This window comes from Amphiprion ocellaris, chromosome 2, assembly GCF_022539595.1.
Source record: "Amphiprion ocellaris isolate individual 3 ecotype Okinawa chromosome 2, ASM2253959v1, whole genome shotgun sequence".
Classification (NCBI taxonomy): domain Eukaryota; kingdom Metazoa; phylum Chordata; class Actinopteri; family Pomacentridae; genus Amphiprion; species Amphiprion ocellaris.
This window is the reverse complement of record NC_072767.1, coordinates 41705021-41729558: the sequence shown is the minus strand read 5'-3', so window position 1 is coordinate 41729558 and position 24538 is coordinate 41705021. Positions and strand designations below refer to the sequence as shown.

The following is a 24538-nucleotide window of genomic DNA, read 5'->3' as shown; positions in this document are numbered from 1 at the left end:
TGGCAAACTGCATGAGTTACTTTCCTGTGGAAGGTACTTTGAGCCATCCCCTGTGCAGCGCTTCCCGGTGTAAGGATAATTGGGTAAGACCGATTAACTTTACCACAGTTGGAATCCATAGCAATGTGAAGGGATGGGTATCTGAACCTGTTATGAATACAATGGTTCCACACGCGGGGGGGATTCTCCTGCCCGACTGACCTCGTTTGGGTTTGCGGTCATAAGGTCTATCTGTACCTCCCCCAGGGATGGTGTGGGGTGTGCAATTTAGTGAAATTACGAACTGCAGCTCTTGTGATTCCCAAGTCAAATGTTACCGCCATTTTTAATACAACACTAAGAGGAAGGAGATGTTCTGTCCCCTCCACCACTAGATCTCCACCACTAGTATCAAATGTAAGAGGTATCTTTATGACACTTTTTCCCATGTACAGGAACAGCATATTTAGGAAATGGGATGAATGACATCAGTGTCTGGTAGTTGGTCTAACATTCTACTCAAGATTTCCACACCGATTCTCATAACAATGCTATTATTTTTCATGTTTATTTGTTGCATCAGCCCATGCTTTAAAACACTCATGAATAAAGTGATAGGCGGGACTGTGTCCGAGGTAATGTTGAGTGATGAATTCAGAGCATTCATGGCAGAAAATCCTTTTGAAGAAGACGATAAAGTGTAAATAATTGTTGATTTGAAAACAGCCTCTGAGTGTAAGTTGATGAAGTTGTTATAAACATGAACATGTTACAGAAAAAAAAGTAAAAAGAAAAAGTGGTAATGATGTGATTATGAGAAGTTGACATTCATCAATGATAAACAGGAGGGAAATGTTAGAAGAATTATACTTAGGTTCATTGTGGTTATCACTGAATGACTGTAAAGGTATCTCTATGCATATGTAAGCACTTCTTGTTGAAGAAGTACATGTACATTTTAACTGTAATCTGTATGTACTCACAGTAGAAACATGAGAACAGGGTTAACGTGTTCCATATGATAAGATAATGCAAGTGACACTTTCTCTGACACTTTCTCTGTTAAACATATCTTATGCTGACGTATGATGCCGCCCCATGTTACATGACTGATTGAAACTAAATAAAAGACGCAGAGGAGATACACTCTTCGGAGAAGGAAGGCTGCAGCAGTGGTGCGTGAAGTCTCTATCTCCCCTTGCTGCAAGTAAAAGATCTGAGCTCGTGAGTACTGTCTTTCCTTCCTGTGCTGAGCGTGGGTATTTTCAGGTTTAAACCCAACAACTATGTTGCCAAAAGTATTCACTCACCTGCCTTGACCCGCATATGAACATAAGTGACATCCCATTCCTAATCCATAGGGTTCAATATGACGTGGGTCCACCCTTTGCAGCTAGAACAGCTTCAACTCTTCTGGGAAGGCTGTCCACAAGGTTTAGGAGTGTGTTTATGGGAATTTCTGACCATTCTTCCAGAAGCACATTTGTGAGGTCACACACTGATGTTGGACCAGAAGGTCTGGCTCTCAGTCTCTGCTCTAATTCATCCCAAAGGTGTTCTATGGGGTTGAGGTCAGGACTCTGTGCAGGCCAGTCAAGTTCATCCACACCAGACTCTGTCATCCATGTCTTTATGGACCTTGCTTTGTGCACTGGTGCACAGTCATGTTGGAAGAGGAAGGGACCAGCTCCAAACTGTTCCCACAAAGTTGGAGCATGGAATTGTCCAAAATGTCTTGGTATGCTGAAGCATTCAGAGTTCCTTTCACTGGAACTAAGGGTCCAAGCCCAGCTCCTGAAAAACAAGCCCACACCATAATCCCCCCTCCACCAAACTTTACACTTGGCACAATGTAGTCCCACAAGTATCGTTCTCCTGACAACCACCAAACCCAGACTGGTCCATCAGATTGCCAGATGGAGAAGCGTGATTGGTCACTCCAGAGAAGGCGTCTCCATTGCTCTAGAGTCCAGTGGTGGCTGCTTTACACCACTGCATCCCACGCTTTGCATTGCACTTGGTGATGTATGGCTTGGATGCAGCTGCTCGGCCATGGAAACCCATTCCATGAAGCTCTCTGCTGAAGCACTGTTCTGGAGCTAATCTGAAGGCCACATGAAGTTTGAAGGTCTGTAGTGATTGACTGCAGAAAGTTGGCCACCTCTTGGCACTATGCTCCTCAGCATCCGCTGATCCCGCTCCGTCAGTTTACGTGTCCTACCACTTGGTGGCTGAGTTGCTTTCGTTCCCACACACTTCCACTTTCTTATAATACAGCTGACAGTTGACTGTGGAATATTTAGGAGCCAGGAAATGTCACGACTGGATTTGTTGCACAGGTGGCATCCTATCACAGTTCCACGCTGGAATTCACTGAGCTCCTGAGAGCAAGCCATTCTTTCACAAATGTTTGTAAAAGCAGTCTGCAGCCTAGGTGCTGGATTTTATACACCTGTGGCCATGGAAGTGATTGGAACACCTGATTCTGATTATTTGGATGGGTGAACCAATACTTTTGGCAATATAGATAGATAGATAGATAGATAGATAGATAGATAGATAGATAGATAGATAGATAGATAGGTAGGTAGGTAGGTAGGTAGGTAGGTAGGTAGGTAGGTAGGTAGGTAGGTAGGTAGGTAGGTAGGTAGGTAGATAGATAGATAGATAGATAGATAGATAGATAGATAGATAGATAGATAGATAGATAGATAGATAGATAGATAGATAGATAGATAGATAAGGTGCATTTCTAAAGTGCAAATCTTTTTAAGTTATTTCTGCAAAAACAACTGGATTCGTTGTAATTAAGGTCACAAGTAAAACAAAAAGCAGTGACAATATATCTGCATTCCGTTTTGCCTCACACAGGCACTAGGACCCAGCCGGTGCAGCTGCTGGTATTTCAGGGGGACCGGGAGCCTCCGGCAGATCTCCGGTAATCCGCGGCGGCAGCAGAACGCGCACCGAGCGGCGCTCCGCATCCCCCATCCTCCGGCTCGGACACGGACTTTAACCAACTGTGAGGACTCCGGGAGCCTCTCAGCCTCTCGTCGTGCTCTTCTCCTCTCCAGCTGCTCGTGTTTTCATGCCTCACACACTTTAACATGGCCTCATCGGTCGGCGGCGCAGAGGAGAACCGGGTGTCCGCGCTGACGCCCCTCAAGCTGGTGGGTCTGGTGTGCGTGTTCCTGGCGCTGTGCCTGGACGTGGGGGCCGTGCTGAGCCCCGCGTGGGTCACGGCGGACGACCAGTACTACCTGTCCCTGTGGGTGTCCTGCTGGAAGCCCGTCAGCTCCGTGGATTGGTCCTGCAGCAGCACGTTGGCCGCCGGTGAGAAAGACGCTGAGACGCGCGTAAATGTTATTGGAAAGTTAATATCCAGTTGTACTTCTGTGGATTTCTGTGAGCAGACAAACAGAAAAAGCATCCACAGCCATATTCTGATGAAAGTGAGACGCTCAGGGATCCCTCTGATCAGTTCTGTGGCTGAGGAATTATAAAACCCACCCGGGACAGAGCGAAATGTTAATTACTTTGATTGCCTGTTTAATTTAAACTGCGAAACTCTCTCTCTCGATATATATAGATGAAGGGAACAATGTAAAAAGTTTATTTCTGATGAGTAATCTTTATTCTTCTGGTTAACTTTCTCCTGAAACTTTGGCCCAATGCGCAGCAGAGTGATGTGGGAATCTGTGAGCGGTCCAGCTGGAGTTTCATTTGGCCTTTTGTTGGCGACAATATGAGCCTTTGTGTGAGTTCCTTCAGCGGCCAAGAAGCAGAGAACTCCCCAGAGATCCAGATGCCTGCAGATTAGTAACCAGGGAAACAGGAGAAGCACTCCAAATGCTGATTTTCTCCATTAAGGAAACTTCAGTCTGGAGTCTCCTCATTGAACTTTTTCTTCTGGAAGCATTTCATATTTAAACTCACTCATTAAAACAAAAGCAGCTGGTTGAACTGTAAGATAATCTGTTGCAGAAAAGCACAGAAACAATTTGTTGACCAGAATCAGAATCAGTTGGTTTCACATAAGAGGAATTGATGTTTTGGTGCACAAGAGTGAACACTTTCAGGTGCAATAATGGTGAAAAAAAAAAATAAAAAAAATCTATTAAACAGCAGGTGTAGCAAATCTAAAGTGTTATCAAGGCAGTAAAAGTAACAGAAAGGCTTAAATGTGCAGTAATATGCTAATTATTCACTTGAAAACGTGCAAATTTACACAATATGTCATGCAAACAGCTTGAAATGTGCAAAAACATAATTCTATTTTTAAAAAGCTCGGTTGCATAAAATCTAACGTAAAAATGCGACATAGAATTTTTACTGCACTGCAGTGTTTATTTCTGTATTTGGTTGCACAGGATGGTAAAATGCATGAAATAACAATCTTTATACAGTCAAAATGTAAAAAATAAGTTTGATCCAGTTTATATAATAAATTAATCCAAAAAAATGTTTTTCCATTAAAAACTGTGCAAGAGTAGGGAAATGTATTTTTCTAAGAGAAAAACCTTTGGAAAAATCTGTGTTTGTTTTGTTTTTTCCTCTTGAAGAAATACATTTCCTTTCTCTTGCACCATTTTTTAATGGAAAAATATTAATTATTGTAATTTTTGCATTCATTTTTCAAAAAGAATACAAATTTCCCCAGTTCAATGTACGTGCTGATAAAAGAAACATGCTGTAATATTTAGAACAAGTAACATGGAGAGTAAAAAAGCCTTCATTTCATGTTAAAAATACAGTTTGTTAGCGGTCAAATTGATGTATTTTTCTGTTCATAATGGAGATACAACAGTGCAATAATGGTTAAAATGTCAAATAAACAGCAACTGTGTCAATCCAATGTGTCAAAAGTGCAAATTATTCACTCTAAAATGTGCAAATTTACACAATATGTCATGCAAACAGCTTAAAATGCGCAAAAGCATAAAAATAATCCTATTTTAAAAAGCTGCGTTGCATAAAATCTAACATAAAAATGCAACATGCTTGTATAATTAGAATTTTTATTGCAATAATACAGTGTTCATTTCTGTATTTGGTTGCTCAGGATGGTAAAATGCATGAAATACCAGAATCTTTATACAGTCAAAACGCAAGATACACTGTAAAAAAAAAAGTTAAATTTTACAGTGAAAAGCTACCAAACGATGACAGTAAAAATATATAAACTGTAGAACAGTTTGATCCGGTTTATATAACACTGAATCACTGTAAATAAGTTAATCAGGACAAAAAGTAAAACACTTATTTATGTTTTTTCCATTAAAAAAAGTGCAAGAATAGGGAAATGTATTTTGTTCAAGAGAAAAAAAACAAAAAAAACCCCAAAACATTTCCTTTCTCTTGCAGTTTTTTAATGGAAAAACATTGTAATACTGTCAGTTTTGCATTAATTTCTCAAAAACAATACCAGTTTTCCCACTTAAATGTACATACTGATAACAGAAACATGCTGTAATATTTAGAACAAGTAACAAGGAGGTTTTTGTATTTATTTCATGTAAAAATTCAGTTTGTACTGGTCAAACTGATGTGTTAATAGCAGATATATGCTTTCATATTCATGATTAATATTTATGTAAAAAATACACATATTAATGATATATATACTAACTGTTGTGCTGATAATACTGTAATATTGATTATTGGGTCACACAAACTTTATTTTAGGGGTATTTTCATGTAAAATTTCCAGTAAAACTGCATTTTTTTAAGTTAAAACTTTTGTTTCTCAGTAAAATATGTGCAGTAATGTGCAAATATTTCACATGAGAACATGCAAATTTACATAATATGTCATGCAAACAGCTTCAAATGTACAAAATGTGTTGGTTCTTTTTACTGAAAAGCCAACCAGGGATGGGAGTTGAAAATTAGCTCAATGCTACACTGAAAAAAATAACTAATAACATTTACTTAGAAAAATCCTCGTAAGTTTTTGCACGAACAGATTCTTATTAAATTTTACTACTCTAAATCAAGTACAACTCTCTTGCCTTTATCAAGTAAAATCTAAAAGCGATTTGTAAGTAAATCTTACTCAGCATAATGGATTTTTATATATTTGGTTATATGAAATAATGAAGTAAGGTTTATGTGATTTTTTTTTAGTATTTCTATGTATGTGTCATAGAAATACTAAGTAAATTTTATGTGCTGATCACTTACAATAATGAATTAATTTAGTAAATGTTATTTATATCTTATTTGTTGTATCACTATATTTATTCTTATTACAAAATAATTTTTAAGCACTACATTTGAGTAATAACTACTACTTTTGTTAAAGTGTATACAGAAAATATGAAAAATCAATAATATAAAAATGACAATATTTAACAACTTTGTTTTATTGACAGCCTTTTTTGTCCAAGTTTTACACTTGGAAAAAAAAAACAACAAATCAGCAATTCTTGCTGTCATACTATTATAAACTTAAAGTCCTTTCTGAAGGCACAGCTGTGAGAAATGGATGCATAGGTTTTGCAACTGTATTACCATTCATGAACAATTAACGACTTTGAAGCATGTGCAAGAGTTACACAATAACAATACAACTTTATAGCATAAACTGCTATAATGGCAATGGCATACCAAGCTGAACAAAGCTGAATAAAATGTCATTTTTTAAGTTTTGGACAGCAACTTCATTTTCAGAGTTTGTACTTTGGGGGATAGCTTTATTGTGTCTAAATCTAAGAAAAGCTTCTGGAACACTTCAAAAGTGTAACGCAGTGTTGGAAGATAAGATAAGATAAGATAAGTCCTTTATTTCTCCCCACGCCAGGGGAAATTTACATTGTTACAGCAGCTTGTGCAACAGTAGACATAGTGATATGAATAAAATAGTAATAGAACAGTAGTAATAATATTTACAATATATACAAGGGTGAGAGATGAGGATAAAGTGGCTTAAAAGAAAAAAATAAAGTTAAAAAGTGCAAAGATGTGCAGTGCAAGAATTGCTGTGCAAATTTTATGGTTTGGGGTGGTAATGATATAGTCCAGTTTATGTTAACATCAGCCAGTGATGCTGATGTTGTAAAGTCTTATAGCAGATGGGATGAAGGACCTGCGATAGCGTTCCTTCTTGCAGGGTGGATGTCTCAGTCTGCTGCTGAAGGAGCTGCTTAAAGACCCCACAGTGTCATGCAGTGGGTGAGAGGGATTGTCCATGATGGATGTGAGCTTTGCCAACATCCTCCTCTCACCCACCTCCTCTATGGAGTCCAGGGAACAGTCCAGGACAGAACCAGCCCTCCTGACCAGTCTGTTTAGTCTCTTTCTGTCCCTTTCAGTGCTCCCTGCTCCCCAGCAGACCACTGCATAGAAGATAGCAGACGCTACCACAGAGTCGTAGAATGTCCTGAGCAGAGTCCTGCACACCCCAAAGGACCTCAGTCTCCTCAGCAGGTGGAGACCACTTTGGTCCTTCTTGTAGAGGATCTCTGTGTTATGTGTCCAGTCCATTTTATTGTTGAGGTGAACACCCAGGTATTTGTATGTGTCCACCATGTCAATGTCCAAACCCTGGATGTTCACCGGTGCAGTCTGGGGTGTCCTCCTGCTGCTGAAGTCCACGATCATCTCCTTCGTCTTACTGGCGTTGAGCTGCAGATGGTTTCGCTCACACCAGTCAACAGAGATGGCTCTCAGGTCTCTCCAGACCTCCCTTGTGTTATTTTCCTGCAGGTAAGATTCCATCTTGGTCCTGTAGCTGGCCTTGTCCACCTTGATCTTCTTCTTTATCTCCTTCTGCACCCTCCTCAGCTCCTCTTTGTCCCCAGATCCAAAAACCCTCCTCTTCTCCTTCAGCAGGGCCTTCAGTTCCAGGGACACCCAGGGTTTGTTGTTAGAGAAACACCGTACTTTCCTGGTCGGTACGATGTTCTCTGCACAGAAGTTAATGTAGTCCGTGATAGTGTCCGTCAGTGAATCAATGTCCTCCTCGTGTGGACCACACAGCACATCCCAGTCTGTGGTCTCAAAGCAGTCCTGCAGCGCCTCAGTGGCCTCGTCAGACCACTTCTTCACATACCTGGTGGTGGGGGGTTGTTTCTTCACCATAGGTATGTAAATGGGCTGCAGTCTCACCAGGTTGTGATCTGAGTGGCCCAGTGGGGGGAGGGGTGAGGAGCTGTATGCATCCTTGATGTTTGCATACAGCAGGTCCAGGGTTTTATTGTCTCTGGTATGGCAGGTCACGTACTGGGTGAACGTGGGGAGAGTGGCAGAGAGCGATGCATGATTAAAGTCTCCTGAGATGATGATAAGAGACTGAGGGTGAGATGTTTGCAGCTGGGACACTACACTGTGGATGAGTTCACAGGCTGCAGCCGCATCAGCCGAGGGAGGGATGTACACAGTAATGGCTATTACATGTGAATACTCCCGGGGCAGATAGAACGGACGCAGACTGACCACCAGTAATTCTACATCCTTAGTGCAGAGCTGCTCTTTAACGCTAATGTGTCCAGCATTACACCATCTCTCATTCACATACATTGCGAGGCCCCCACCCTTTCTCTTACCACTCTCCCTCGCGTTCCGGTCCGCTCTGACCAGATGGAATCCGTCCAGAGTTAAAAGTGAGTCCGGAGTGAGTTCGTTCAGCCATGACTCCATGAACATCATGAGGCTGCTCTCCCGATACTCCCACTGCAGCCTGGTCAGCGCCGTCAGTTCTTCCATCTTATTCGGGAGAGACCTCACATTCCCCATAATCACAGATGGAACGGACGGCTTGTAGCGTCTCCTCTTCTCCCGACGCTTCAGTCCTGCCCGGCATCCTCTCCTCCTTCTGCGGAGCTCAGCTGGGATGTCTGGTCTCTCCCACGACGGCGGCCTGGCCTGGCTCAGCGCCAACAGCTGTTCCCGACTGTAAACAATGGAGCCATGGCTGAACGGGTCACCAGATGCGGATTTAAAAAGTTCCGAAAGCAGTAGTAAACAAAGTAGGGGAAGCGCCATTTGCACATCCATGTTTGTCCCGTACAAAGGCATCACACCTACTTGGTGAAAAAAACTTAAAAAATAGAAGAAAACTACAAAAATAACTAAACAGACCTAAAGTTAACCGGAGCTGCTGTAACTAGCTGCCGCTGTCATGGCGCCATAAGCAAGATTGAGGGAATATATCAGACCCATTAGCAGTGTACATGCCTTTGCAGTATTTCCACATCCAGTCACAACCTCCTTGCCGTCAAGAATAAGAGAGACATCTACAGGATCTTCAGCGTAGGAAGCACGAACAACAGCAAGCTTCATATTGTGCTGCCAAATGTCCTCAAAGTTGTCCACCTAGAAAAAAACAATAGAGAGGAAGAATTACTTTCACACATACCAAGTACTGGTCATAAAATTAGACTATCGTGAAAAAGTGCATATTCTGTAAAAATTTTGAATTCCAAAACTGAGTTTGTCATAATGACGACAATAGTTTAGGTACAAGCCAAGGTCCATTTTGAGCATTTTTCCAATAATAAGAAAAAAGTAAATATTGAGAGCTGTTTGTGTTCAAGGCAACTCTAAATAAAGAAAACATTTGATTTCTCCAATGTTTGTTGTTTCTTTGTGGTTAGGACAAGGTAATTCAGTTTGAACAGTTGAAAGTGCTCAAATGGACACAATATCCTACTATCCTACCTCTATCCCTCTACCTCTACCCCTCTACCTCTATCCCTCTACCCCTCTATCTTTATCCCTCTACCTCTATCCCTCTACCCCTCTACCTCTACCCCTCTATCTCCACCTTTCTACCTCTTCTGTCCCTCTCAACCCGCCCGGCCAGCAGCAGATGGGTCCCCCCACATTAGAGCTATTTAAAAGGGTGTTTTCCTGCCACTGTCTCCTTAGGGCTGCTCTGGGGGTTCAGGCATATGGGTTCTGTAAAGCGTCTTGAGACAATTTGACTGTAATTGGCACTATATAAATAAAATTGAATTGAATTGAATTAAATTTTTGGAGTTTCTCCTGTATTTATGTTGCTGCCCTGTGGTGGCGCTGTAGAGCTGAAACTCAGAAGAGGAGAAATTGTGTAAAAGTCCATATGAGCACTTTCATTTGTTTAAACGGAATGACTTTGTCCAAACCACAAAGGAACGACAAACACCAGAGAAATCAAATGTTTTCTCCATTTAGAATTCGGCTGAGCACATACAGCTCACAATATTCACTTTTCCCTCATTACTGAAAAAGTACTCAAAATAGACCTAGGCTTGTACCTAAACTATTATTTATTATTGTGACCAAAACATGTTTAATGTTTTATGACCAAAACATTGCTTGGGATGTTTTACTACTGTGTGTCTTTTTTACATTTACTATTGTTTCAAGTTTGGAATTCTCATTTTGAGAGAAAATGCACCTTTTCCACAATGTTATATGACCAGCACCTCTACTCATCAGTTTACAAGCTCAAAGTAAGACATTATATTCTCTCCCTATAATACAATAAATTAAAAATAACAAACATAAGTAAATTTGTCTGTGACACAATGTCTTTTTAATAACCATAAAGACAGTCGTTGAAATTTCAAGTATTTTACCTGGCAATCTAGAAAGAGTTCTTCCTCTTTTTCACCAAGGTAGAGCATTAATCCACGAATCACTTCTCCACGTTTCATCTCAGCTGTTTGGTCCTGTAAATAGACTGGGATTATTAAATAATGAAGAAAAAATACTTAATGTAAATTTAAAACATGTTCAGTTGTGACCAAGTAAACAAACCTGTCTCTGCTTGTCCAAAGTAGGTCTCAGTTTTACCCACCCTTCTTCTCAAGTACAGAAAGCAGTTTTGGAGAGTAACTGTCCAGAATGAACATGAAGGTCTGCTCAAGGGGAATGGTGGTTATTCTCCGAAACTCTTCTTTTATCTGTCAAGACAAAAACAGCAGAACAAGAAATTAAATATTATACACAAATGTTAAAATTATTTTAACAATTGTAATTAACTGTTTTCCCTAAACTGGGGACAAAGACTTCAGTTTCTTCAAACTTTTTCAGATCGTTCAACAACGGCTCAAGAACTTGAGAGTAGCCATATTTCTTTACATCATTTGCTTTGCATAACGCTGCCAAATAAATAGAAGACAAAGTACGTAGATCTTAAGACGGGAGGAATGTCAGCCAGCACCCAGTATATAGCAGTTACTTTATGTTTCTTTCTGGAGGTCCCTAGAGGATTGCATATTTCAAAATCATCACAGTACAGCAGAAGTGAAAGTCTTAACTCCTTTTCAGCAAAAAATGCATTTTCCTTAAAGTGGGAACCATCAGAAAATGTACAATATTGTCCCAAGGTGGAACATATTGCATTCTTTAAGATATTCTGAACTATGTCATTATTTTATAAAATATGTGACAATGACTGCAACACTGGTACATACTGATAGGTTTTTCCATCTTTTGAATCAAGTATATATTCAACCGACTCAACAACTGAGAAATGCTTCTTTATGTACTCTTTTCTGTGGTATGCTGAAGCAAGCGGACCACCATTACAGAAAGCTACACTTACAGGATTTAGTTGTCAGATAATGTTCATCAAATCTGTAACCAACTTTGAATCTGGACTGCAGTTGTGATTTTTGAATGTGTCCAAGATAATATTTTTGATTACAGGTAGTGAAGCTGATGAACTAATGAACTGAAGCTCCTCAACAATATCATCTATGCACCTACTAGGGATATTATGGATGCAGTCAAGTTTCAAAAACAAGGCACTAAGATGATCAATAATGGTTTTAACCGAATCTTCCACTTCCACAACAGTTTCAGAACAAACCACTTCATCTTCATCTGACAGTTACTTCTGCTTCATCAGCTTGCTCTGTGTTAGTTAAAACTGTCTGCAATAATGTACTTTCAAAATCTTGAAGACAGTGAGGACTATGTTTTCTACTTTTATGAGATGCAAAAGTTGAATAGATGTTGGTACTGTAGTCACAATTTTTAAAAACACAATGAAGAGTTTCGTGCCTCTTCAGGTGAGCTCCAATGTGTTTAAAATATTGCCTCTCTGTGTGAAAAGCAGATATATTACAAATAAGGCATAGGAATGAAACATTTTCCCCTGGCTTTTTAGTTTGGAAATGATCTCTTGACAAATGGGCATGCAGCGAATTTAAACTTTTGAATGCACTGGGGCAGTCTGAATACAAGCAGGGTAAAGACCGACCATGGCCAGAGAATATATGTGTCAGTCTGTAATGTTTTAGGAGTGCTAAACGTGTTGCTACTCTGAAATTGCAAAGTTTGCATATCCATGTCATCTTAAAAGCCTACTGTTTCTCCTTTGTGACATCTATGTTCTCACTAGACATCAATGTATGGCTCCCCCTAAAGACAAAATTACAAAAAGAAGAAAAAAAAATGGAATTAATCAATCAATTTAGTAAGCAAACAAAAAAAAAATGTTTACAGTTTAATACAGTTTAATGCTTACCTGACTTAAAAAGTGCACTTAGTCTTTTAGTAGTCTCGGTCAGTCAGGATTTTTTTTTGCTCTCCCCATTTCTGAAAGACACAAGCCTTAGACAATTTCAAAATAACTAATGACAGTATCGTTGTTGTGATTGCAACAACATAATTATTAATTTCTTGATAACGCAAGTTTAATTCTCATTAAACAACAACAGTTTGGTTTTGTGTTACTATCACAAACCTGTCACAAGCAGCTTGTGTCCAGTAAGTGTGTACTTGCATCATAAAATAAACTGAAACTCTGCACTGGAGAGTAAGCGAGCGTATGCTCACCTTAGCGTGTGACACTTTGTTGATACAATGAAGTGGTTTAGACCCTTCATTAGACGTTTTCATACAATGTTATGGTGGAAACAAGCACGCGTGAATGGGACGAATACAGACTTTTGCCCACCACATGCAGTGCGCATGTGCGGAAATGGTGCGGCTTTGTTTGCAAACATCGATCCGCCCTATTTCAACACCTTCATGATTATGTACCTGGGTTTATACTGCCTGCTGTTTCTCTTTTGTGACGTCTCATTCAGACTTCAAGTATGGCTTCCCCTGTACAAAAAAAAATTACAGAAAAAAAAAACAAAATTTAGCAATGTATTTAGTTGGCAAACAATAAATAATGCTTATAATTAAATGCTTGACTGACTGAAAGTATCAGAAGTATTTTAGTGATGTCAGTCCCACGACTTTTCTGCTCTCCCCTTTCCTGAAAGACAGGTTTTAGACCATTTCAAAATTACTGAAATTACATTATTGTGATTGTACGAAATAACTGATAAACAATAATTAATATGAGTCGACATAAAGGTTTTGGAATTTATTAGTGCTGATGAACAGAGACAGGATTCACTGCTTCAAAAAGCCAAATTTAGAGTTTACAAAAAACATAAGACAGACGTAGCATTAATGTGTTATTGTTATTAAACAATAGTCATATGCATCAGTTGCAATTACGGAAGAGCTTTTTTTGTTTAGAATAGTTACGAGAAAGTGAGACAGTCGTATTGAAAGGCATAAAAAACGAGCGTTGTGTTAATGCAGAAAGTCAAACAAACCGGGGCACGAAGGGCTTAACGGGAGCGCGCGGTCTTCTGTTCACCGCCCAAAGATAAGTTTTAGAAAAGAGAGCAAGCTCGTTACAGACCAAAATAAAGTCATTCTCGTGCAGTCTCAACACACCCGCCATCGTTGTTATGGTTAAGGACACGTGACACGGCAAAGCATGATGGGAACTGTAGTATTTACCGCAACAGTTGCGACACTTGCTAAAAGTGTATGGATTTGGACTTCGCGTTAATTGTTGTCAATTGTTGGCATTCGGTTCTGGCCTGTTGCTAATAGCACAAAAGAGAGTAACGTTACAAAGTTAAAGCACCTGAGTGTTTTGTGCTTTGCTAGAGAGGCTTGTGAATATGGCATTAGCGTTAGGTTTAGCAGTTTAGCTAACGCTAGCAAACACGTAACATACAAAACAGGCCAATGTGGATAATTTTAAACAATACCACACAATATTCAAGGCGTGCACTTCACTAGCCGTGTAATTCGTCAAAGAGTGCATATTTGTGGTTCACGTATGTTCGCAGATCTCCACAAAAGAAGAATAATAGAAGAAAAACATACATATTACATAGAACCTTTTGCAATAGCTAGCGTTAGGCCTAGCGTCACTTGTGTACAGTCCCGCTGACCAAATTCAAGTCTGCAATAATATACAACTCACTACTGTCATATGATAAACATAAATGAAAAGTAGTTACTTGCCTTGGTTTTCAAATTGCACCTTGACACAGCCACAGCCGCTTCGGCTGAATTGGCTTTTGTCTGGTCAAAAGCCTTAACGGTCTATTAGCTTGGATCACGGGTTGAATTGGTCCCACTGCGCATGTGCCAGTTCAAATTTGATACTTGATTTTTTGAAGTAAATTTTACTTGTGGTTACAAGAAGGAACAAACAGATTAATGCTATATTTACAGTAATTGTTACAGTTGTTAAGCAGTTCATTATTTTACATAATTAAATTACATATTAGCACACAATTTTAAATGACAAACGTTAGTAAACATTGAGACCTAATTTTACAGAGTAGGAATTATGTGGTTTTGTACAATAAAACTTAGTACACCCAAAAGTAATTTTTTTCAGTGCATGCACTCTATATGTAAGACATCAGATGTGTTATGTGGTAACTGCATGGTCCCTGATCACTAAATGAATAAATAAAAATAAAATAGCATGATAATAATCCTATTTTTAAAAGCTAGGTTGCATAAAATCTAACCTAGCAATGCTACATGTTTGTATAATATGACTTTTTATTGCAATAATTCAATTTCTATTACACATATTAAATGTTAAATACACTAAATGTTGTGCTGATAATGGAACAATCCTGTAATATTTAAAATAAGTCACACAAACTTTACTTTATATGGTATTTTCATGTAAATTTTCAAGTGAAACGGCATTGTTTTACATTAAAATATGGAATGAAAACTGTAAAATCAACAGTATCGATACATTTCTTTACCACAAGTGAAGAAAATGTTCTACTAATAGCGTTCTGGTGACCATAGCTGCCAGAATTTTACCATATAATTTCCTTTTTTTGATTTTTTATACAGTGTATAGTCTTATTCTAAGGTTTTTTTGGTAAATATGCTGAAATCTTTAGTTAATATGATGTTTAATTATCATTATTAGAAGTCTAAAAGCAGATTTTGCAGATGGAAATGATGGTAAGGCTCTTATATTTTTGTCCCAGTGGTGATTTTCTTAGATTCTCTGTCCATGTGAGCTCCTGAATGCTTCATATTTTGCAGCCTCAGGCCTCCTCCTGCAAGCCGAGAGGTGAATTGTGTTTTTGTTAGTCTGACAAACTGTTTCCTTTCTGTCTGAGATGAGTAAGGAGGGTCGCCGTGGCCTCGTTGCTGCTCTGTCTGTGGTTCCACATCAAGACGTGAGGATCCAGCAGCAGCAGCAGCACCACAGTAAATGCACACAACGGACTTCCCGTTTCCTCGGGCTGCCGCTTGGCTCGGCTTATTGATTTGAATCCCAGTAATCAGTTTGTGCCCTCCTCCCTTCCTGCTCTCTCTACCCTTGGCCGCCCAATATTTCCTCGGTGTCGTGCTCTGGGCATTAAATAAATCCTGTTAGTTTGAAACAGCAGCTGGCCGCTCACATGTTTTCAGGTTGTTCTGCAGGCCTGAGCTTGTCCTGGAAACCTCAAAAAAAAACACAGTGAGAGTTCCGAAACCGACACGAAGGACTGGCTGTTCAGGGTTTCAGAAATATAGCTTTGCCGCTCTCACACACTTAGACTCAAAAAAATAAGGTTTGTACTCCACCAAAACCCTAAACTGAACACTTTGCATCAATCTTTTTGAGTTCTGACAACTTCTGATGAAATTATGTTCAAGCAACAAGCCAAACTGAGTTAAAGGAATTAAATTTTCCTCTCCTATAAATGCATTTGTAATTACAACTTATTCAATAATTGGTTTTTAAATTGATTCTCATTAAAAAAAAGTTATTCCAACTAGTATTTCGACATTATTTGAAAAGTAATTCTTTCAGTGTGCTCAAATACCGGTCTCGCACACATACATAGAAAATAAGTTTTGAAGCTGATAATTTGTACAAATTAAGTTTCTCCAACAAGTATTTCCATATTACTTGAAATGATTTTTTAGTGCATTGCGCTTAAGTATTATAATCATGAATACAAGTTTTTAAGTTGCCAAATTAAAAAAATTAAGTTGCTCTCGTGTTCATTAAGTATAAGAGTAGAAACCCTGAGAATTGTAGTTTTCAAGCTAATTTCATTAAGTTACATCAACTTAAATTTAGTTTTAAATCAACTAATGCAGAATTTTGAGTTTAAATTACACAGGATATTAAGCTAATGCAACGTTATTATATCCACTCCACCTGTAAAAATGGTTTGCAAATTAAATAGTTTATCTAAATCAGTAAATTAGATTCTTCTTTTGCAATTATACAGATGACATTCTTCTTTTTCTTTCTATTTTTTCTCAAACACTCTAAAAAAAGAATGTTTGAGCTCAACAGAAAAATCTTTTAAAGTTTTGACAACTTCTGATGAATTTATATTCAACCAACAAACCATATTGAATCAGAGGAATTAGCTTTTTAATGACCATTTATTTAGCTTTCAAAATATAAAGACTTAAGTTGCTCCAGTGTTCTGCAGTTAAACACAGACATTTAAATGTGAAGTATACAGAATTTTAAACTGATGCAACATTATGTCTAGATTGTATTATGTCAAGTCAACCTGCCAGATTTATGTTTGTGTCCTTAAAGTTTGATCTCAATCAGTGCGTTAGAGTTGTTCAACTGGTCCCTTTAATTCAGAGAGCAGTCAGGAGTAGAAGGTGAAGCTTCAGGAATGTGGAGCAGTGATGATACAGCTGAGATGTCAGGATGGTGCGATGTGGAGTTGGAGTGTGAGCAGCTCAGTCACTGATGGGAAACTATTAATAATGCAGCTCCTCATCCATCCGGTGTTTGGGTTCCTGTCTTCTGTTGAAGGAGGTCACTGAGGTTTAATGTTGTAAAATCACACCATAATAGCCTAAAAATTACTCATTTATCCCTCTGTTGTTACATTCTGAAAGTGTTCACATTTAGTGAACTATCTTTTTACAAAACACGATGAAAAACAAATGGAATTTCAACATTATTTATAATTTACACATTACAGATCATAGTACATCTGGACCTGAACCATAGTTTTTAACTTTATGATCAAAACAACACACCAAGATCTCAAGATTATTTTAATTTTACATCCATTTCCACATCTGCGTATTAATCCTGACCACCTGAACTGACATAACCAAAATAAAACTGTGGAACTGTAGACATGCTGCACTCACGTCAACTCGATAGTTGACTGATGTTGACCAGTCATTACCTCTAATTTTTACTGTCTAGAGACCTCTGTAGGAAGAAATACAAATCAAATTCATTTCTGTCACTTTTTTTGCAACTCCAAATGCTTTAGGTAATGCAGTAACGCTTGTATCTGCTCTCAGATGTACGTCACTTTGGATAAACTTTGGTCTGATGAATGAAAATGTAGAATTGTAGGACCACATCATACAAACTAAAGGTTAAGTTGTCCCCCTGCCTTGTAAATGTAGAAAACCTACACATAAAAAATACATAAAGGCTATCTCAGTGCATCAACAGACAAACCAAACTCTGTTGTGCTGAAGCTGCTGATCATATTCCACAAAGTTAAATGTCTTTACACATCTTCCTGCTTCCTCTGAGAGTTTGACAGCGACTCTGAACCTCCAGGCTGTCCTCTGACACAGATCTTCACTATTCTCTCAGACAAAGAAGCTGCAGGATTTTTTTGATTAGCACCCCGACATGCACACCGGGAGCATAATTAATTCTCAGATTGGATCTCGTCACTGTATCTCCTCTTCCATCTGTCATCGTGCAGGGCTTAGATTAATACTCTGGCGCCTCTCGACTGCCGAAGCCTTAAAGCGACTCTGGCTGCTAGCTCAGAGTCTGTTCCAGATCTGAGACGAGAGGACTTTTTCTCCGGCGTCCTGTTGCTGATAAACCAGAGAACAGATCTGCTGCTCTGCTCTTCGAAGGGGTCTGCTGCTCTGGAGGGTTTCTGCTTTCTGTGGGCTCCTTCCAACATCCTGTGGTGACAGGACCCAATTTAAACTCCAAATCCTGAACCATATTTGGTCAGAAGTAGCTGCTGTTTGTTTAGATTTGAGCTGCTGGCCTCTGGAATAAAGTTTCCCTCCAACGAAAGTGGGAACTATTTCAAGCAGCTTATGTTCAGTCACTTTCTCCCCGCTGGTGAAGGTTTTAATGATTCATTTTTTCTCGGGGGAGAAGCAGGATTCTTGGCAATGCTTCATTCTGTGACAAAACTTGATTACTTGCTAAAAAAAAGACAAAATATGTCAAAGCTGAAGTCTGTCAGTGAACTTTTCCACTCACTCTAATATTTACGGTCCGAGCACCAATGGCTTCTTTTTCTTTTTTCTCTCGCTTTTTGAATTGCAAATTTGAAGGCCTAAAGGTGCTGGAAAATGAGTGAATATTGGCAGACACACCAGGACCAGCGAAAAATGTGATATTTTATGGAACTTGCATTGGTGTGAGCTAAAATGGCTTGATAGCACAACCTGGAAAATTTCAAACAAGTTCAACGACCAGGATGTGTCACCTACAGCTATGAACTTTGGGACACATATGTAACTCGTCTAGACACACAAACATGTAATTAACACCCAAACCTAAAACACAACAGGAAGTCGGCCATTTTGAATTATGTGTCACATTTTGGACGACTTTGGACAAATTTTTGCACATTTTCAAAAGCTGTAAACTCAAACAGGCTAACCCTGACAGAGTCAGTCATGGGTGATCAAAAGTTATCAAAATGCTCCACAAAAGTCTGAGGGCGTGGAAATGGCGGCTGGCGGGATTTCGACAATCCACCATGAAACAGGAAGTGATGTCTAACTGATCATGTTCCAATCTGCCTGAAACTTTACATGTATGATCAGAGTCCGGCTCTATAACATACCTAGGCTGATATACAGTCACAGTGATAGCCCTACCTGGTGGACAATTTTGATAGGTCACCATCAAAAAGCCCATAGGCTGAAATACAATCTCAGTCGCAGCGCCACCTGGTGGATATTCTTGGATTTGCTGACCAGCAAGGATGCGAGGACCCGACCAACGCTGTTTGCAGCTTTAATTGTTCTTTTTTTCCCCACCCAGTGCACTTAAAATGATTTCCTGCTGTGTAATCTAATGCCTCATCATAATGTCCTCTGCCTGTTTACATCTAGACCTCCTGTTTCCTCAGTAGAAGAGATCCTTAATCTCTAAACAATAACATTTATTGTCTCTCAATAGTCCTCGGTTGGGGTCCGGTGGCTGATTAAAGCTGTTTTCTCAAACATGCTGTCTTTTTGTGCCCAGACTGTTCCTGTTTTCCCTTTTTCTGACAAACACTCAGGCATCCGGAGAGAAAAAAAAGGGGGAAGATTGAGCAGCAGTGTTTTTGGAGTAAATCTGAATGAAATGCTAAGAATGCTGCTGAGCTGGTCAAGGAGAAGGAGGGATGCTCTTTATCTGAGTCACCTCACATTCATTTTCTGCTGCTCTGGGATCTGCTATCGAAGTGTGGAAATGTGTGTTTGCGTCTCGTCAGCCAGAAAGTGCTGCTGCATGCTTCGAATTCTTCTTTGCATCAAAACACACCGCCAGCTTCTCAGTACATGCAGACAGTTTGTGTTTACGCTGCGGTGGGAGGGAAGGTTTTTATGTCCTGCTGCTTTCAACCTGATTCCTGTCAGCAGCAGCAGCTTCTCTTTTTTAGTGTCTCGCTGTGATTTCATGCCTGTCCTCCGTGTGTTTGTTTCCCAGACTGGCAGATGGCCACGCTGGCCCTGCTGCTGGGAGGAGCTGGCCTCACCCTGCTGGCCTTCCTCATGGCTCTGGTGGTCTTATGCTGCTTCAGCTCCTGGAGTCACTGCTACAAACTGGTGGCCATCATGCTCTTCTCTGCAGGTGAACACACTGAAAAATGCTAAATAATGTCCAAAAAATGTGTCTTTTTGCGATATCAAGCTTTAATGCAAGATTTCAGTGCTTGGTTATTATTAAATCTGTATTTCTATCAGTGTTCACCTGATTTATTTTCACTTTTTATTCCCACATTTCTTAAAAAAGTTCCCCTGACCTCCTGAGAATCAGCTGATTGCTGTTGTACAATAACTTCAGTATCTTCAAAGTTTGACCTTCATACTATGAATATTTTCAGTTACAGGCCTTTTAATTTACTTTTAAAATCATTTCTGAGCCTCATACCTTCACCAGTACAGCAGATAGAAACATGAAACTTTCAGGGCTGAGAAACACATTTAAGTTCTGTTAAAAACTGACACCAGATCAGTTTTACATCCCTCCAGGTGTCATAGTCTAAAGACTAAATTTAATTTTTTTTAAAGCATGATTTTTTTCTGTAACCAACTTTGAGAATCAGTATCATGGGATGAATTTTATAGTATGATATAAAATCATGCAAACAAGAAAAAAAATGTAAACAAAAAATAAACAAAAAAAAACCAAAACAAAAAAAAAAACAAACCGTGAAAACCTGGCAGCAAATATAGGTGACAAAACAATGCTGTAATGTTCAAAAAACTGTATAAAAAAACAAAAAACACAATGAAAATAGCAATTATCTTTAAAACAATCATATTTATTGTTGATTTGTATAGTGAAAAAAAGCGTAATTTTAATTAGTGTTGTGTTAAAAACTGCAACCAGATCAGTTTTACATTAATCCAGATCCAACTGTCACAATCAAAAGACTAAATCTGTATTTTGTTTGTTTGTTTTTTCTAGCATCAGTATTATGGGATGTATCGTAGGTTGAACAGTAAAACTGCAGCAGTTTAATGACAGAGTCCCAGAAACAATCATTGGTTCCCTGGATGTGTTTCTGATAATTCACACAGTTGGTTATAGAGAAAATAGTGTTTAATGAAGATTAGATTTGGCTTTAGATTGTGAGACCTGGAGTGGATGTAAAATTAAATTTTTTTCTTGTCTTGTGCAACTTTGTGTCTCGTTTTTGTCATTTTTTTGTGACCTTTTGATCGTTGTATGTGTCTTTGTGACAGTTTTGTCTCTTCGTGACATGGCATGAAACCATGATACCTCCCATAACATGGATGCGCAAAGTTGGTTATCAAAAGTTTTTACAATTTACAGATTTTGACTTCAGATTGTGACACTTGGACGGATGTAAAACTGATCTGGTTGCAGTTTTTAACAGTTTTTCAGCCTGAACAGTTAGTATGTTTATCTGCTGCACTGATGAAGGTTTGAGACACATTTCAACCCACCTCTATGTACTTCAATTGTCTGTAACTGAAAATATTCTTAGCATGAAGGTAAAACTTTGCATGGCTTCACTGAAGGAAAAAAAAGAAGATACTGAGGTGACTATAGATAAATAATCAGCTGATTTTAAGGAGTTCTATGGAAATCTGTGACTGATTTTCTCATTTGTCTTTCAGTGGTGCTCCAAATTTGCAGCTTGGTTCTGTTTCCCATCAAGTTCATAGAATCTGTCAGCCTGAGGGTCTACCATGAGTTCAACTGGGGCTACGGACTCGCCTGGGGATCCACCATCTTCTCTTTCGGAGGTGCCATCCTCTACTGCCTCAACCCCAAGAACTACGAAGACGACTACTAAAAACCAGAGGAGGGAACCAGGACTCTCGTTTCTGTCCACGTAGAAATAGGAACTCTGTCTGGTGCTGAACAGGAAAAACAAACGCTGATTGATAGTTTGAGGACTGTGAACTTCTCGCCTCATTGGACCGAAGCCCTGAGCTCTCTTCGGAGATTTGGCAGAAGAAAAGAAGCCCAAAACCTCCGGGGCAGTTTTTCATCCGGGAGACAGATAATGCTGCGTTCCCTTTAAGTGTAACTCCAGTAGGTCTTAGATTTGGGCAGAGAATCTGGAGGGAACAGATGGATTCGCCGACCCCATACCCAGACGGATTGCCGGGCTAATTAACCAATCAGAGCAGAGAAGGAAGAGGACTGAGAGGAAAACATCCCACTGAAGTGATATCCTGAGGATGACGGGGCACACCTAAGGAATGCAGCATGCCACATTTCCCCAGAGATGCTCGACATACATCTAGAGCCTTTTTCCTCCGATAGACGGCTGGAAACTCGACTTTATTCTCTCAATAACCAATCTGAGGCGGTAAAAACATTCCACAGACACCTTCTAAATGAATCACGTTGGTGAGAGGAGCCGGTTAATCATCAGGACGACCTTCAAGTCATCCTCACCTGCTTCCCTTTTTGATAAAATGGCTGTATTATATGTAATTATGTGCGGTATGAAGTCATTTTAAGGCAGATTAATGGGAAGAAAGGTGGCAAATGACCATGTCGGCCGCACAGATCACGTGCTCAGGCCGCATGTGATGCCTCCTCGTCGTCCTCTTGGTAGAATAGACTGTAGTTGAAAAAAATGCAGCTTTTTGTTCACATCTGAGGTCAATAGTGAGAGTATCAAGAGTTGCGTGACAAGGACCGTGGGATAGAAAACCAGAGGGACGACCTACGAAGCAGGAAAAATTAGGTATGTCGAGACGAAAATCAGAGTTTTCAGTGTCATGAAGTTTCTTTTATCCTGATGCTATACAGCTAGCTCGCTTTGGAGGAGTTTCTGGTTAGAATTTGGGATTTAAATTAGCCATAAAAAGTGCTCATTCTTTTCCTCATGACACAGATTGTCAGCTGAGGTTTTATCTGCAAGCTTCCCATTCTGAATTCTGCTGAAATAAGCCGTGCAGCTACAGTAGCACCAACTTTCTGTATCGTATTGCAACAAGAATCTACAGTTAATCATCCAGGAAATGCATACATATGTTGTGATATTTGGCTGTGATTTGCTGCCAAATCTGTTTTGCTGCAGCTAACAGAACAAAGATTAAAAAATGAATGAGTTTATTGGTATTTATCAATAAATAATACGATAATTTAACTTTAATTTGGCCAAAAATGAAAGTACTTTCAATGTCTTCTTCATTATTGGACTAAAAATCACTTCTAAAATATCATTTTTCAGGTTTTAGAGCTCTGACATGCAGCTGTTGGAAATAACAGTAAACAGTTTTCTATAGGCAATTCTCACATCATTTGCAGTAACATTGCTTTTTTTCCCATAATAAATGTGTATTTTCCTCACAGCTCTCCATTAAAACAACCTGTTTTTGACTGAAGTAGGTGGTCGACATGTAATGATGAGTCACATTAAAGGTTAAACATCCCTTTTATGTGCAAAAAAATCAAGAAATGAATAACCACAGTCATGATGAACATTATTTCTGATTAAGGGTTTTAGGTTTTGTTGATCCAGCTAACACAAACACGGGATCCCTGACTAAAGCTTGTTTTGTGTTTGCTGCATCCATCATGAGGTCCGTGTGGTTGAATTACGTCATTTTAGCCACACCCCCTCACGCCGCCCTTCTCAAGCAGAAAATTTCCGCGTCATGCACCTCCAAATGTTTCCAACTACGTGGACGGAGACACGTGGAAAGCTGGCGGAAGACCAGCAGCAGAAGTTCAGAAATCCAGCTATTGGGTAAAACACCGTGTTGTAAGCAGCGTAAATGATGGCAAACTTCTTCTACTCTAGTTTAGTACTGAGGTAGACGTGTTTGGATACACTGCCCCCTGCAGGTTGGGAGCAGATGCTGCATGGAGGATAAAGTCACACACGTTCTCTCCAGCAGATTTCCAAATGTCTCATTTCCACACAGCTCGTTCGTGCAGAAAGCATAATCCAGCCTTTACGTTGGAGTTCCGTTCCTACGGCACGATGTCGATTTTCACCATAAGTCAGAACTCACATGATGTGCATCACGGTATCGATCAATTCTTCAGAAAAGTCATAAATACCGTACGTGGCGTACAACCAGCAAATGTGAACAAAGCCATCTTATAGCGCCACGTGACGACATATTCATCCGTTTCGCTCGTCTACTAGTTCCACGTAACCAGTTCCTAACGACGTAACTACGTAGGTGAAGGACGTTGTAAACCGAGGACCTCCTATAAAGTCTGGATTTCTGGGCTCCAGATATTCGGCCCCGGTTAATGACGAATATCCAAATATTCGGATCGTAACGAACGAAGGGATGAGTAGAATACCGATCGTGCGACATCATCCGACAAGGTGGGGGGTCCCAATATTCAGATATTCTCAAAATAAATATTCGGATCCCACGTAGCGACTGAATATTCAGATATTCGGGTCCAGCCCTACTGGATTTGTCAAACTTGCTTTGTAGTTCACCCCGGTAGGTAATCCGCCTCCACCTTCCTCTTCTTAGGAGTGTTTGCATGCCGCTACTGTTTTCTGCTCTTCAACACAATAAACATGTACTGGGGGGAAAAAAACCTGTGCGTTTGTTTGATTTGCAGGGGAAACAAAGGAACATCCATGAA

General features: G+C 39.5%; 2 protein-coding genes across 6 annotated transcripts; one reads left to right on the top strand and one right to left on the bottom strand.

The window, feature by feature from the left end:
• The first annotated feature begins 2896 nt into the window (after nt 1–2896).
• On the top strand, nt 2897–23274 carry tmem47 (transmembrane protein 47). The gene is made up of 3 exons (XM_055016196.1): nt 2897–3312; nt 19919–20062; nt 21580–23274. Exons 1-3 carry the CDS (start codon nt 3087–3089, stop codon nt 21756–21758), a joined length of 549 nt encoding a protein of 182 aa, XP_054872171.1. The 5' UTR covers nt 2897–3086; the 3' UTR covers nt 21759–23274.
• LOC111569300 (uncharacterized) lies at nt 4301–14168 on the bottom strand. Of its 5 annotated transcripts, none has more exons than XM_055016184.1 (8): nt 13530–14168; nt 13121–13180; nt 12958–13023; nt 12440–12525; nt 12280–12333; nt 10723–10868; nt 10542–10634; nt 4301–9294 (listed from the first exon to the last, which is right to left on the bottom strand). In XM_055016184.1, the coding sequence occupies exon 8, from the start codon at nt 8995–8997 to the stop codon at nt 7015–7017; it is 1983 nt and encodes a 660-aa protein (XP_054872159.1). In that variant the 5' UTR covers nt 8998–9294; nt 10542–10634; nt 10723–10868; nt 12280–12333; nt 12440–12525; nt 12958–13023; nt 13121–13180; nt 13530–14168; the 3' UTR covers nt 4301–7014. The 5 variants fall into 5 exon arrangements, with proteins under 5 accessions (XP_054872159.1, XP_054872156.1, XP_054872166.1 ...); XM_055016181.1 differs by having other exon boundaries at nt 12440–12510; XM_055016191.1 differs by having other exon boundaries at nt 10723–12333.
• Nucleotides 23275–24538: the final 1264 nt, after the last annotated feature.